Consider the following 14,905-nt stretch of genomic DNA (forward strand, 5'->3'; position numbering starts at 1 on the left):
GAGAATGTAAAACGTCAGCCATGTTCTTCAGCGCCATAACAATTATCCAGTGTTGTTTTGTGTGTCAGTTCATAAACAATGTGCTGAAAATCTCTTCCCAACTATTTTGCAATCTATATGGCACATCTGTCAATTTTGGGGTCCTTAAATTCAACTTTTATACGTCTTTATTTAAATGTCATGCAATAAAATGCAAATTAATTACTTAAAAATCATACAATGTGATTTTCTGGATTTTTGTTTTAGATTCCGTCTCTCACAGTTTAAGTGTACCTATGATTTAAAAAATGACAGGCCTCTACATGCTTTGTAAGTAGGAAAATCTGCAAAATCGGCAGTGTATCTATATACACTGTATACAATGGGACAAAAAGTATTTAGTCAGCCACCAATTGTGCAAGTTCCCCCACTTAAAAAGATGAGACAGAGGTCAAACGTTTTCTGTAAGTATTCACAAGGTTTTCACACACTGTTGCTGGTATTTTGGCCCATTCTTCCATGCAGATCTCATCTAGAGCAGTGATGTTTTGGGGCTGTTGCTGGGCAACACAGACTTTCAACTCCCTCCAAAGATTTTCTATGGGGTTGAGATCTGGAGACTGGCGAGGCCACTCCAGGACCTTGAAATGCTTCTTACGAAACCACTCCTTCGTTGCCTGGGCGGTGTGTTTGGGATCATTGTCGTGCTGAAAGACCCAGCCACGTTTCATCTTCAATGCCCTTGCTGATGGAAGGAGGTTTTCACTCAAAATCTCACGATACATGGCCCCATTCATTTGTCCTGGTCCCTTTGCAGAAAAACAGCCCCAAAGCATGATGTTTCCACCCCATGCTTCACAGTAGGTATGGTGTTCTTTGGATGCAACTCAGCATTCTTTGTCCTCCAAACACAACGTGTTGAGTTTTTACCAAAAAGTTCTATTTTGGTTTCATCTGACCATATGACATTCTCCCAATCTTCTTCTGGATCATCCAAATGCTCTCTAGCAAACTTCAGATGGGCCTGGATATGTACTGGCTTAAGCAGGGGGACACGTCTGGCACTGCAGGATTTGAGTCCCTGGCGGCGTAGTGTGTTACTGATGGTAGACTTTGTTACTTTGGTCCCAGCTCTATGCAGATCATTCACTAGGTCCCCCCGTGTGGTTCTGGGATGTTTGCTCACCGTTCTTGTGATAATTTTGACCCCACGGGGTGAGATCTTGCATGGAGCCCCAGATCGAGGGAGATTATCAGTGGTCTTGTATGTCTTCCATTTCCTAATAATTGCTCCCACAGTTGATTTCTTCAAACCAAGCTGCTTACCTATTGCAGATTCAGTCTTCCCAGCCTGGTGCAGGTCTACAATTTTGTTTCTTGTGTCCTTTGACAGCTCTTTGGTCTTGGAGTGGAGTTTGGAGTGTGACTGTTTGAGGTTGTGGACAGGTGTCTTTTATACTGACAACAAGTTCAAACAGGTGCCATTAATACAGGTAACGAGTGGAGGACAGAGGAGCCTCTTAAAGAAGAAGTTACAGGTCTGTGAGAGCCATAAATCTTGCTTGTTTGTAGGTGACCAAATACTTATTTTCCACCATAATTTACAAATAAATTCATTAAAAATCCTACAATGTGATTTTCTGGGGGGTTTTCTTCTCATTTTGTCTGTCATAGTTGAAGTGTACCTGTGATGAAAATTACAGGCCTCTCATCTTTTTAAGTGGGAGAACTTGCACAATTGGCTGACTAAATACTTTTCTGCCCCACTGTATATATATCAATTACTATATTTGAGTTTAACCATAATATTTGTTGTAATATATTCTGTCTTTTCTGTTGGATTAACCTTCCTAGCGGAACCCCTCGACAACATTCCGCTGAAAAGGCAGGGCGCGAAATTCAAAAATACTTTTTAGCAATATGTAACTTTCACACATTAACAAGTCCAATACAGCAAATGAAAGATAAACCTATTGCTAATCTACCCATCGTGTCCGATTTAAAAAATGCTTTACAGCTAAAGCACAACATATGATTATGTTAGGTCAGATTCAAGTCACAAAAACACACAGCCATTTTCTAGCCAAAGATAGGAGTCACAAAAAGCAGAAGTATAGATAAAATGAATCACTAACCTTTGATGATCTTCATCAGATGACACTCATAGGACATCATGTTACACAATACATGTATGTTTTGTTCGGTAATGTTCATATTTATATCCAAAAATCTCAGTTTACATTGGCGCGTTACATGCAGTAATGTTTTGATTCCAAAACATCTGGTGATTTTGCAGAAATACTCATAATAAACATTGATAAAAGATGCAAGTGTTATTCACAGATTTAAAGACAGTCTTAACCTCTATTAAACCGCTGTGTCAGATTTTTTTTTACTTTACGGAAAAAGCATCATCTGAGAACGGCGCTCAAAACCCAAAACAGCCAGAGGAATATCCGTCAATAGCGTCAACAGAAGCTAGAAAAAAACACTATAAATATTAATTTACCTTTTGATCTTCATCAGAAGGCACTCCCAGGAATCCCAGTTTGACAATAAATTACTGATTTGTTCCATAAATTTCCATAAAGCCCATCATTTAGCCACTTGTTGTTAGCTTGTTCATCCCAGTAATCCATCTACGTGAGACGCGAGCACTTCCTCCAGACAAAAACTCGAAAAGTTCCATTACAGTCCATAGAAACAAGTCAAATGATATATGCAATCAATCTTTAGGATGTTTTTATCATAAATCATCAATAAGGTTCCAACCGGAGAATTTCTTTGTCTGAAGAAAAGCATTGGAACGACAGAAAACTCTGTCGGGAGCGCGCGTTTTGAGACCGAGGCTCTCTGCCAGACCACTCACTCAGAGCTATTATGAGCCCCTCCTTATAGTAGAATCCTCAAACCAGTTTCTAAAGAAGTGCATCCTCATTCATATCTCACTGGGATTTCAATAGGTACTGTTTTGAAAATGAATTTCTCACTTCCTGTTTGGATTCTTTCTCAGGTTTTTGCCTGCCATATGAGTTCTGTTATACTCAGACATCATTCAAACAGTTTTATAAACTTCTGTTTTCTATCCAATACTAATAATAATATGCATATATTAGCATATGGGACAGAGTAGGAGGCAGTTCAGTTTGGGCACGCTATTCATCCAAAAGTGAAAATGCTGCCCCCCTATCCCAAAAAGGTTGAAATTGCAACTAAACCTTCTATGGCTTGTTTTAAAAATAGCAATATTTTGGAAATGCTTTCATTTTCAAATAACCGAAAGTGAGAGGTTGTAATCTGAATAAAAGGGAAAAGGTCATTCTTGAACATTAGGTGAGATATTCTTACTAATCTTCTAGAGAACCAGTTTGGATTTAAGTATAACTTTTGAATGACTAAAGCTTTTAGTGAGAGGTCTAATGGTTTAATATTTAATCATTTCTGCCCTCCGAATTCATATTCATGATATAAATAGGCCCGTTTAATTTTGTCTGGCTTGCCGTTCCAAATAAAATGTAACCTTCTTTGCTCAAATCATTTAAAAAACAAGTTGCTAGGTGTATGCAAGGTCATAAGCAAATAGGTAAACTGGGATATGACTAAATAGTTCATCAGGGTGATTTTCCCACAAATAGACAGGTATTTTCCTTTCCACGGTAGCAAGATCTTATCTATTTTTGCTAACTTTCCATTCAAATGTATTGTAATAGGAGAATTTCTTTATTTTAGGATATAAATACAGAGTATGTCCACTTCACCGTCAGACCATTTTATTGATAAACTACAGTATGTTTATTTCTTGATCTCATCCTAATGTAAACAGACCCGGTCTGATGGGGAGGGAGGGTGGAGCAGGGCACCTCTCAGCTTCCCCTCCCATCTTTCATTGCACTGGTAAGGTCTGACTTGTGACCGAAGCCTCTTACTTTGTTACCTGTCCAGTCATATACCTTACATCTTCTTTGGGGAGAACTTTTCCCCCCGGTTTTGATGTTTTCCTTGCGCATGTACTGTACTGCCTGCCATGTGCTAGTAATAGCCAAACACTCGTCATGCATCTCCAGATGGTCAAAATGCAATAGCAATGGACATATTGACTGGACACAGCAACAATTGTCAGAATAACTTGGTTCATCAAAGTTACATAATAAATGGGCGCATATAATTGCATGTGGGATGAATATTAGATTTTGGTCAAAATATTAAGAATAATTAGACGCCTAGTCACTGCCAAGTGAATGTGTAGGAGGGAGAGATTGGTACAGTATATTCTATGATTAGGATTGCTCCAGGATTGCTCCCTGCGCTGGTCTAGCAGACTTCTATTAGTTATTTAGAAAGTCGAGTAATGATTGCTCAGGCCTTGAAAACATGTTTCACTTGACAGCTTTTATTGATTAAGTTATGTAGTACTCACTTGCTCATAAAATCATATTGAATTGAAAAAGAACTGGCAGACTTAATGTGATTGTATTGTCTCAGGCTTAGCAGAGGGAATTGGAATGTTTACAAATATTCAGCGACAATGTGATTTTACAAGCCCTGTTTTTTTTCTCTAAGGTTACGGATCATGCCACTACTGCTCTGCTGCACTACCAACTCCCCCAGATGCCCGACGTGGTGGTACGTTCCTTCATGGTGAGCACATTCACAAAGCAAACCCTCTACATAACCCACTCCCACCCCGTGACTGAGCTCCACTACTTGATCATCTACTCTGTCTTTGGTCCCATATCTTCACCATATACACATAGCCGATGGATTGCACTCGCATTGCTGTCTCTAGGCATCTTATCACACCTACAGTACTGTTACAGTACCTGCTTTTGATTGAAAGCTCAGTAACACATTTTTGAGGAAGGGGTTAAATACTGTCAGGCTATTACTGGATACAATACCTTGCAAAAGTATTCATCCCCCTTGGTGTTTTTCCTATTTTGCTGCGTAACAACCTGTAATTTAAATGTATTTTTGATTTGGATTTCATGTAATGGACATACATAAAATAGTTCAAATGTGTGAAGTGAAATGAAATAAATAACTTGTTTCAAAAAATTCTAAAAAAGAAAAAACAGAAAAGTGGTACGTGCATATGTATTCACCCCCTTTGCTATGAAGTCCCTAAATACGACCTGGTGCAACCAATTACCTTCAGAAGTCACATAATTAGTTAAATAAAGTCCACCTGTGTGCAATCTAAGTGTCACATGATCTCAGTATATATACACACACCTGTTCTCAAAGGCCCCAGAGTCTGCAACATCACTAAGCTAGGGGCACCACTATGCAAGTGGCACCATCAAGACCAAGGAGCTCTCCAAACAGGTCAGGGACAACATTGTGGAGAAGTACAGATCAGGGTTGGGTGATAAAAAAATATCCAAAACTTTGAACATCCCACAGAACACCATTTAAATGGAAAGAATATGGGACCACAACAAACCCGCCAAGAGAGGACCGCCCACCAAAACTCACGGACCAGGCAAGGAGGGCATTAATCATAGAGGCAACAAAGAGACCAAATATAACCCTGAAGGAGCTGGAAAGCTCCACAGCGGAGATTGGAGTATCTGTCCATAGGACCACTTTAAGCCGTACACTCCACAGAGCTGGGATTTACGGATGATTGTCCAGATAAAAGCCATTGCTTAAAGAAATAAATTAGCAAACACGTTTGGTGTTCACCAAAAGGCATGTGGGAGACTCCCCAAACGTATTGAAGAAGGTACTTTGCTCAGATGAGGCTAAAATTGAGCTTTTTGACCATCAAGGAAAACACTATGTCTGGCGCAAACCCAACACCGCATCACACTGAGACCACCATCCCCACAGTGAAGCGTGGGGGTGTTTTTCATCAGCAGGGGCTGGAAAACTGGTCAGAATTGAAGGAATGATGGATGGCGCTAAATACATGGAAATTCTTGAGGGAAACCTGTTTCAGTCTTCCAGACATTTGAGACTGGGGCGGAGGTTCACCTTCCAGCAGGACAATGACCCCAAGCATACTGCTAAAGCAACACTCAAGTGGTTTAAGGGGAAACATTTAAATGTCTTGGAATGGCCTAGTCAAAGCCCAGACGTCAATCCAATTGAGAATCTGTGATATGGCTTAAAGATTGCTTTACATCAGCGGAACCCATCCAACTTGAAGGAGCTGGAGCAGTTTTTCCCTGAGGTATGGGCAAAAATCCCAGTGGCTAGATGTGCCAAGCTTATAGAGACCTACCCCAAGAGACTTGCAGCTGTAGTTGATGCAAAATGTGGCTCTACAAAGTATTGACTTTGGGGGGGTGAATAGTTATGAATGCTCAAGTTGTCTGTTTTTTTTAATAGAAAGAGGAGGAAGGGAAGCACTACTAAGGTACACAATAGTACATTTTGGTAGATAGAAAGTGCTCTTTGGTAAAAGGGGTAAATTGGTCATCAAAAAGAAAGGAGGACCAAGGCATTCTTCATATAATTTATTAAAATGCCTTTATTAGTATGGCATGTTCAATAGAAACAAAGTTTTTTTTAAACCGACGCGTTTCGGCTGCATGGCCTTCGTCAGGGAGTTTTTAAAAAAAGAGGAATTACAAGGTCCTCTTTTTAACAGCTTATCAATTAGCCCTAATTGGAAGAGGGAGTGGTTACACAATTGATTTGGACACACCTATAAACAATACTATACACTTTGAAATACTGTAGCTATGTTATCATAAAAATACAACACTAAACTAGAAGTATCAGAACACTAAAAGGTAGTTCTAACCTTAAATATGACTGGGAGAAGTGTCAAGAATAAGAAAGCTAAATATACCATAGTACACTAGAACACAGCAAAACATGAACAACAACAGTCTAACCATAGCTGAGGGCAATAGAGCAAAATCTCCACTAGATGACAGCAAATGGACCCATCACGACCCTACAGGAAGGGTGAGAAATCCATATCTTTATTTAAACCAGGGAATTTAGTGGCCTGTAGTTTGTAAATCCATATCTTCATTTAAACCAGGGTATTTAGTGGCCTGTAGTTTGTAAATCCATATCTTTATTTAAACCAGGGTATTTAGTGGCCTGTAGTTTGTAAATCCAAATGTAAATGTAATATCTTCATTTAAACCAGGGTATTTAGTGGCCTGTAGTTTGTAAATCCATATCTTCATTTAAACCAGGGTATTTAGTGGCCTGTAGTTTGTAAATCCATATCTTCATTTAAACCAGGGTATTTAGTGGCCTGTAGTTTGTAAATCCATATCTTCATTTAAACCAGGGTATTTAGTGGCCTGTAGTTTGTAAATCCATATCTTCATTTAAACCAGTGTATTTAGTGGCCTGTAGTTTGTAAATCCATATCTTCATTTAAACCAGTGTATTTAGTGGCCTGTAGTTTGTAAATCCCAAAACTTTCCCTTTGGTTTAACTGTTTAAGACGGTCCCCTTTTCTAATAGAGGTCGGAATATGATCAATACCCATAGCTTGTAGGGAGGCAGGGTTGTCATGGTGTAGAGACTTGTACCTTGCCATGGGGTAGTCTTCATTACCTACCTGTATGGCGTACTTGTGTTCCACTAAGCGTTCTTGAAGGCGTCTTTTTTGTACTTCCAATGTAGAACACCTTGCACTGTGGACATTCCATTCTGTAGATGACATGAGTGGTTTTGCAGTTAATGAAATGCTCGACGTAATACTCCATTTTGGAAGCTGTGTCAACAAAATACTTCTGTACAATATTACTGCAATGGTTGTAATGGTTACATTTAAAAAAGCGCTTTTCTGTTATTTTGTCTTATTTCTTGTTTGTTTCAGAATATATTGCATCTTCAAAGTGGTAGGCATGTTGTGTAAATCAAATGATACAAACCCCCCAAAATCCATTTTAATTCCAGGTTGTAAGGCAACAAAATAGGAAAAATGCCAAGGGGGGTGAATACTTTCGCACGCCACTGTAATTAGTGGTTGTGAGTCGGGCAAAGTTCCCCTGTCCCGCTGAAGCTTGTAACCAGTCTCCACATGTACAGTCCTATGGAGGAAGTACCTCAGGAAGCGTACTGTACTATAGACTTGTCATTGTTACTGCGTGATGTGTCAGGTACCGTTGGAGGTTTTTACTCCTTACTTCCTGGAGTGCGGGCAAGATTATGCATTAGTGTCTTGATGTTGGCTGTGACGGTCATGGAATTTTGGATGACAGTAATTGGTCAGCCAAATGACCGCGGTCCCCGTTATAACTGTTAGAATAGAAAGAAGAAGAAAAATAAAATGTATACCGTTGAAGTCGGAAGTTTACATACATTTAGGTTGGAGTCAATTAAAACTTGTTTTTCAACCACTCCACAAATGTCTTGTCAATGAACTATAGTTTTGGCAAGTCGGTTAGGACATCTACTTTCTGCATGACAACTCATTTTTCCAACAATTGTTTACAGACAGATTATTTCACTTATAATAATACACGGTATCACAATTCCAGTGGGTCAGAAGTTTACATACACTAAGTTGACTGCCTTTTAAAAGCTTGGAAAATTCCAGAAAATTATGTCATGACTTTAGAAGCTTCTGATAGGCTAATTGACATAATTTGAGTCAATTGGAGGTGTACCTGTGGATGTATTTCAAGGCCTACCTTCAAACTCAGTGCCTCTGCTTGACATCATAGGAAAATCTAAACAAATCAGCCAAGACCTCAGAAAACAAATTGTAGACTTCCATAAGTCTGGTTCATCTTTGGGAGCAAAAATCACCAAATGCCTGAAGGTACCACGTTCATCTGTACAAACAATAGTACGCAAGTGTAAATACCATGGGACCACGCAGCCATTATACCGCTCAGGAAGGAGACGCATTCTGTCTCCTAGAGATTAACATATTTTGGTGTGAAATGTGCAAATCAATCCCAGAACAACAGCGAAGGACCTTGTGAAGATGCTGGAGGAAACGGGTAAAAAAGTATCTATATACACAGTAAAATGAGTCCTATATCGACATAACCTGAAAGGCCACTCAGCAATGAAGAAACAACTGCTACAAAACCACCATAAAAAAGCCAGACTACAGTTTGCAACTGCACATTGCAAATAATGTTAACCTTTATTTAACTAGGCAAGTCAGTTCATTAAGAACAAATTCTTATTTTCAATGACAGCGGGTTAACTGCCTGTTCAGGGGCAGAACGACAGATTTGTCTCTTGTCAGCTTGGGGATTTGAACTTGCAACCTTTCGGTTACTAGTTCACCGCTCTAACCACTACGCTACCCTGCAGCCCCATGGGGACAAAGATCTTACTTTTTGGAGAAATGTCCTCTGGTCTGATGAAACAAAAAATACAACTGTTTGGCCATAATGACCATCATTATGTTTGGAGGAAAAAGGGGGAGGCTTGCAAGCCAAAGAACACCGTCAAATCAAATTTATTTATATAGCCCTTCCTACATCAGCTGATATCTCAAAGTACTGTACAGAAACCCAGCCTAAAACCCCAAATAGCAAGCAATGCAGGTGTAGAAGCACGGTGGCTAGGAAAAACTCCCTAGAAAGGCCAAAACCTAGGAAGAAACCGAGAGAGGAACCAGGCTATGTGGCGTGGCCAGTCCTCTTCTGGCTGTGCCGGATTATTATAACATGGAGATTATAACAGAACATGGCCAAGATGTTCAAATGTTCATAAATGACCAGCATGGTCAAATAATAATAATCATTTGTGTGATAATCATCCCAACCGTGATGCATGTTGTGGCGGGTGCTTTGCTGCAGGAGGGACTGGTGCACTTCACAAAATAGATTGACATGAGGAAAGAAAAATGATGTGGATATATTGAAGCAACATTTCAAGACATCAGTCAGGAAGTTAAAGCTTGGTCTCAAATGGGTCTTCCAAATGGATAATGACCACAAGCATACTTCCAAAGTTGTGGCAAAATGGCTTAAGGACAATAATGTCATGGTATTGGACTGGCCATCACAAAGCCCTGACCTCAATCCTATAGAACATGTGTGGGCAGAACTGAAGAAGCGTGTGTGAAAAAGAAGGCCTATAAACCTGACTCAATTACACCAGCTCTGTCAGAAGGAATGGGCCAAAATTCACCCAACTTATTGTGGGAAGCTTGTGAAAGGCTACCCGAAACGTTTAACCCAAGTTGAACAATTTGAAGGCAATGCTACCAAATACTAATTGAGTGTATGTAATTTGCTGACCCACTGGGAATGTGATGAAAGAAATAAAAGCTGAAATAAATCATTCTCTCTGCTATTATTCTGACATTTCACATTCTTAAAATAAATTGGTGATCCTAACCTAAAACAGGGAATTTTTACTAGGATTAAATGTCAGGAATTGTGAAAAACTGAGTTGAAATGTATTTGGCTAAGGTGTATGTAAACTTCCAACTTCAACTATATATATAATAACATTTAAAAAATTCACACATTTCCTTCTCTGCCCCGCTCCTAACAGCATGTGCTGCTGCAGGGAGGGGGGCTTTGCTAGGCAACCAAAGACTGGTTTGCTACAACACCTTGCTAAAGTTTCATCATGTTGTAAAAACTTCATGTTACTGCAGAACAGACTCAACCGCACTAATGCCTGGCTATCCTGTCTTCAGTCATCTGTTTGTTCCACACGAAAAGAATGACAGGTATTTTATTTTCATGGCAGTCTTCATCCATAACCACCAGTTATGCAGTAATTGTGCCCGCCCTACTTGATGTTTTTAAATAGCCCAACTGTCCACTCTGCAGACCTGTGCTCTTAGTGCTGAGGTGAGGGAGATTAATTAGCCACTCCGGTGTTGGAGACCTATTCTGATCTGGCCGGGGTGTGGTGGCTGGGTCCAATCAGACAGATCAACGGCTCGGCTTCAAGGGCAACACCCGGGCGCCTCCATTACAAGCCTGTCCTCGTTTACAACTTGACTCTGTCTAGAAAGACATTAGCACAATGTCTGCAATCAATCCTGTTTAAAGGAACAGTTGGCCTCGGTCCCGTCTTAAGTAGCCTCTAAGCAACAACACAAATATGGCTTCTTTGCACCTGTTTTGCAGTTGCTATTCCATAGGCTTTGCAAATGCATTACTCTCTACTTACCTTTAACCGTAGTGTTCTCGTCGCAGCGCTAACATGAGATTGTTGTAATGGGTCTTTTCTCATGCCGCCCAATGAGGGTGGTGATCATTACGCTGGCCGGTGATGAATCGAGGAGCAGGTTTTTAATCCTGCAGATGGATGGTGCCAGTGAATAGGTTTGACAGGTGTGTGACTGTGTGAGGGAGGTCTGGCAGTGTTGCTGGCTGAGGCCGACTGATGGGCTGGGAGAGAGAAGGGGGCCCGAGGATGTGGAGAGACTCCACTCACACCCCTGGGTGGATCGACCACAATCCCCACATTGGTGCTCTGTGTCTCTGTCCTCCTCGCTCTCTATCTCTCTCTCTCTCACCATGTCAGCTCATATGTTCATCAAAATAGCCCAACATTTTATGTTTTACTAGAATCAGTCTATTGGTGAGTCCTTCTGAGAAATATATCACTGTCTTCCTGCCTGAATTTCTCTTTTCTTTTCTCCTTGTCAGACCTGGCTAAGAAGCTACATCAAGCTGTTCCAGACCCCGTGTCAGCGTTGTGGGAAGTTTCTGCAGGAGGGCCTTCCCCCGACCTGGAGAGACTTTCGTACCCTGGAGGCCTTCCACGACACGTGTAGGCAATGAGGAATCAGCTGGGGGGGGGGAGTTCAATTGGAAACTGTGCTGACACCCCATCTAATAAGACTTCACCTGCTCTTCAACCTCTGTTGTTCATGTAGGAATCAGCACTGTTGTTTATGGACTGTATGTAACTGCCTTATAGTCCTCCTCCTGGTTAAATGGGCATCAGGATGCCAACTGGGTTGGAATGGGAGGGAGAAGGGATCTAATCAAACATGCCAAGACTGCCACTATTGGCTCTTCCTCCCTCATTGACACATAGGGCTGAGGCAGTAGTGGCAGTCCCGGTGGTTTGATTAGAATGTTGTTGTTGTCCTCCCAATGTGTAGGATGATGTCATTAATGCGTCTACTCACGTTTAACCCAATCTCACACTTTAACCCAAACTCACAGCTGTCCAAATGTTTGCCATATAATAAATTGTTCAGTGCTCCTGCTCCAGCCCCCTCGTTGTGCGTAACCTTTTTTTATTTAGGTTCTGCACAACCAGAACTTCTCCAAATAATAATAAAATAAGTTATTTTTCAGCAAAGTTAGAGCGAACACATGTATGGCCCAAATATTGTGCAGTTTGTTTGGCATTGTGTTGTATCCCTTTTGTACAGGAGTTTAATATTTCATGAACCATGCTGGATATGTGGAGGAAAAATGCTTTTTTGTGAGGTGGGAGTTAAAAAGGCAAGTGAAGGGAATTGCTCATTTTGTAGAATTACTTTACACTTTCAAAATCTGTGCTCTTTTTTGATAACCATTGTCTAAATAAAGTACAACATTTCTGTTTAATAGTAGCCATCAGTGTCATCTTATTTTAAGCTTTTGCGGGATGGGAGAAAATGGTTTTCCCAATTCATAACACAACCAAATATGAATACTTTTGAACATCTCTAGTCTTGTTCATCAACTTTTAGATAGACATTACCCATGCATTTCATCATTCGTGGGACTCTTTGTGACTCTGAACAGCAGTTTTTGTCAAGGATCCTTGGCTCATTGTCAAAGAGCATACAGTCAAATGCAGTGTACATTTCTTTGACTACACGCAATACTGACATTCTGAACCAAGGTATTTTAAGTCACGGATACACCGCATACAAGATTCGCTCCTAACTAAAAACTTAGTTGCACACTTTTGAGGGAAAACCATATGATTTTACAAGAGTGGTTCAGATTGCATGAAGCATGAAATTGGAATGGGCCTTTTGTATAGTAACCTTTCCAGCACAATAGGGACATCATGCTGTGTCTCTTCTGTACAGGTTCCCTTCTGGCTTTCCAGCTCTGAATTATTGATTTTGTTTATGTTACTTTGTAGAATCAACCACTGGAAGAGCTAGTCAGATTAAGCCGAATATGAATAATGGTGATAAAAGTGTACTGTTAGTATCCATCACCTCCATAGGACAGCAGGACAGGACCGTGGGTATGTGTCCGTCTGCCTGTTCTGTCCATCCATCCACAGGAATTAGTCAATGCTCCATTCAGAGAAGCTCCAAACACCCCTTCCCTCCAATTGATTTGCTGTGTGAAGTAGCCACAGAGCCTTCATCAGAGTGTAATAGTGTGATTGATTGGCAGAGTAGGGCGATGTGGGGAAAAGAGAAATGTACCAGGGCCGGTGGCTAAAGAAAGCCCAGCTGATTCATTCCCTCTAGTCGCGTGTACAGTCAAGCCCAGTGTAGCCCACTTGTTCTTATTATCTCTCTCAATTATCTTAGCATTCTTACACATTCAACTTGTAGTCTGCACGGGGTGCACGTTTAGTCACAATCTTAGTGAATGTAAAATATTTGATTCTGTCAATGACATCAGTCAAGTACACCTAGTACTCAATAGGCTCTATAACAGACCTAAAGCAATGGTAAATCGTAGCACTATAGGTTTGTGGTTGTGTCCAAAATGTTTAGGATATTTTCACAACCAGGGCTGGGTAATGATTAATGAACAAGTTGTAAATGTGTCGAGGCTTGACCCCTTACTGGCCAATCATAACGTGCTCCACGTCTAAATGTGTGGTTGCTATAAGTTGTGTTTATTTGGATCCCCATTAGCTTCTGTAGAAGCAGCAGCTGCTCTTCCTAGGGTTTACAAAAAAAACACAAAACATGACCAGCAACAAAACACTGATAGACAAAGACAGTCACACACGTTTAAAATACAACCATATACAAATAATACAACTAAGAAATATTGTGTTTGTGTGTCCCCTCACATTCCCCACTGTTCCATGAATTGATGCTTGAGTAATTGGAGATGGGAGTTCAACACGATCATGACTTTGTATGAAAATGCATTAACGTGATTTCGTTTTTCCAGAGTCCCCTGGTGGCATGTCTTGTGGGGTATGTATGGGTGTCTGAGCTGAATGTTATTTGATTATACAGACAATCTGGAATTTTCATCACAGTAATATGAATATATCATAAAAACTAGAAGAGAAGCAGTTAATCTCTTGTGAACCCAACCAGGAAAGACTGGCATGCATGTTGTTGATGTTATTTCTGTTTTGAGCCAGGGGCTATTCATCATGATAAATATCCATTTGGGTAACAATGAAGTAGCTTACTGTAATTGTATTCCATAAAAATCGCCAAAAAACAAATACAAATTGCTTCTTCGCAAAGAGCAATTTTTCAAGCAATAATTTTGATAGGACTGTCTGGGAGAGGTCTAAGTTGGGAGGGAAAAACCACCGTTATTGGCAGAGCAGTTTGGAACTCTTTCTTATTAGTCTATTAAAGTTGAAATATGTCACTTTTTTCATTCTCATTGAAAGCAAGTCTAAGAACGGTAGATATATTCTATGTGTGTTATTTCTATACTGGTGATGTCACCAGGCAGGCCAAATCTCCATCCCACCAAAACAGGCAGAAATTTCAGGCAGTGTTTTCAAACAGCTCTTAAACCGAAAGGGCATTTTCACAATTTTAAATGATTATTCCAACCTCATAGTGTTGATTGCACTGGTCCTTTTAAGAAAGACCAGAACTAGATGGAGAGATGAGTGTGATGCACAGAGAAAAGTGGCAAGCGGAGGACCTGGGGATAAAATCCCAACGTTACCATTAGACCAGAGTCTGGCACGCTGGGTAGCTACAGTTGAAAGACACGGGCTTGTGAATGTCATTTTACTTTTGGATAACAGACTCACTCCTAATAATGAATCATGGAAACATAAAATGGTACAGTGTATTATGATAGTTTGCACTAACTGGCGTTGCAATCTGACTTGTCTGATTGAACAC

At 40.4% G+C, this 14,905-nt stretch overlaps 1 protein-coding gene across 1 annotated transcript in view; it reads left to right on the top strand.

The window, feature by feature from the left end:
* LOC124036025 (mediator of RNA polymerase II transcription subunit 27-like) overlaps nucleotides 1–12,446 on the top strand; it is a 108,356-nt gene extending 95,910 nt beyond the window's left edge. Inside the window, exons 7-8 of the mRNA XM_046350085.1 lie at nucleotides 4,540–4,617; nucleotides 11,532–12,446. Coding sequence (XP_046206041.1) covers nucleotides 4,540–4,617; nucleotides 11,532–11,666 — 213 coding nt within the window. The 3' untranslated portion in view covers nucleotides 11,667–12,446. The remainder of the gene's footprint in view (nucleotides 1–4,539; nucleotides 4,618–11,531) is intronic.
* The last annotated feature ends 2,459 nt before the right edge of the window (nucleotides 12,447–14,905 follow it).

This window comes from Oncorhynchus gorbuscha, linkage group LG05 (genome assembly GCF_021184085.1).
Source record: "Oncorhynchus gorbuscha isolate QuinsamMale2020 ecotype Even-year linkage group LG05, OgorEven_v1.0, whole genome shotgun sequence".
NCBI lineage: Eukaryota > Metazoa > Chordata > Actinopteri > Salmoniformes > Salmonidae > Oncorhynchus > Oncorhynchus gorbuscha.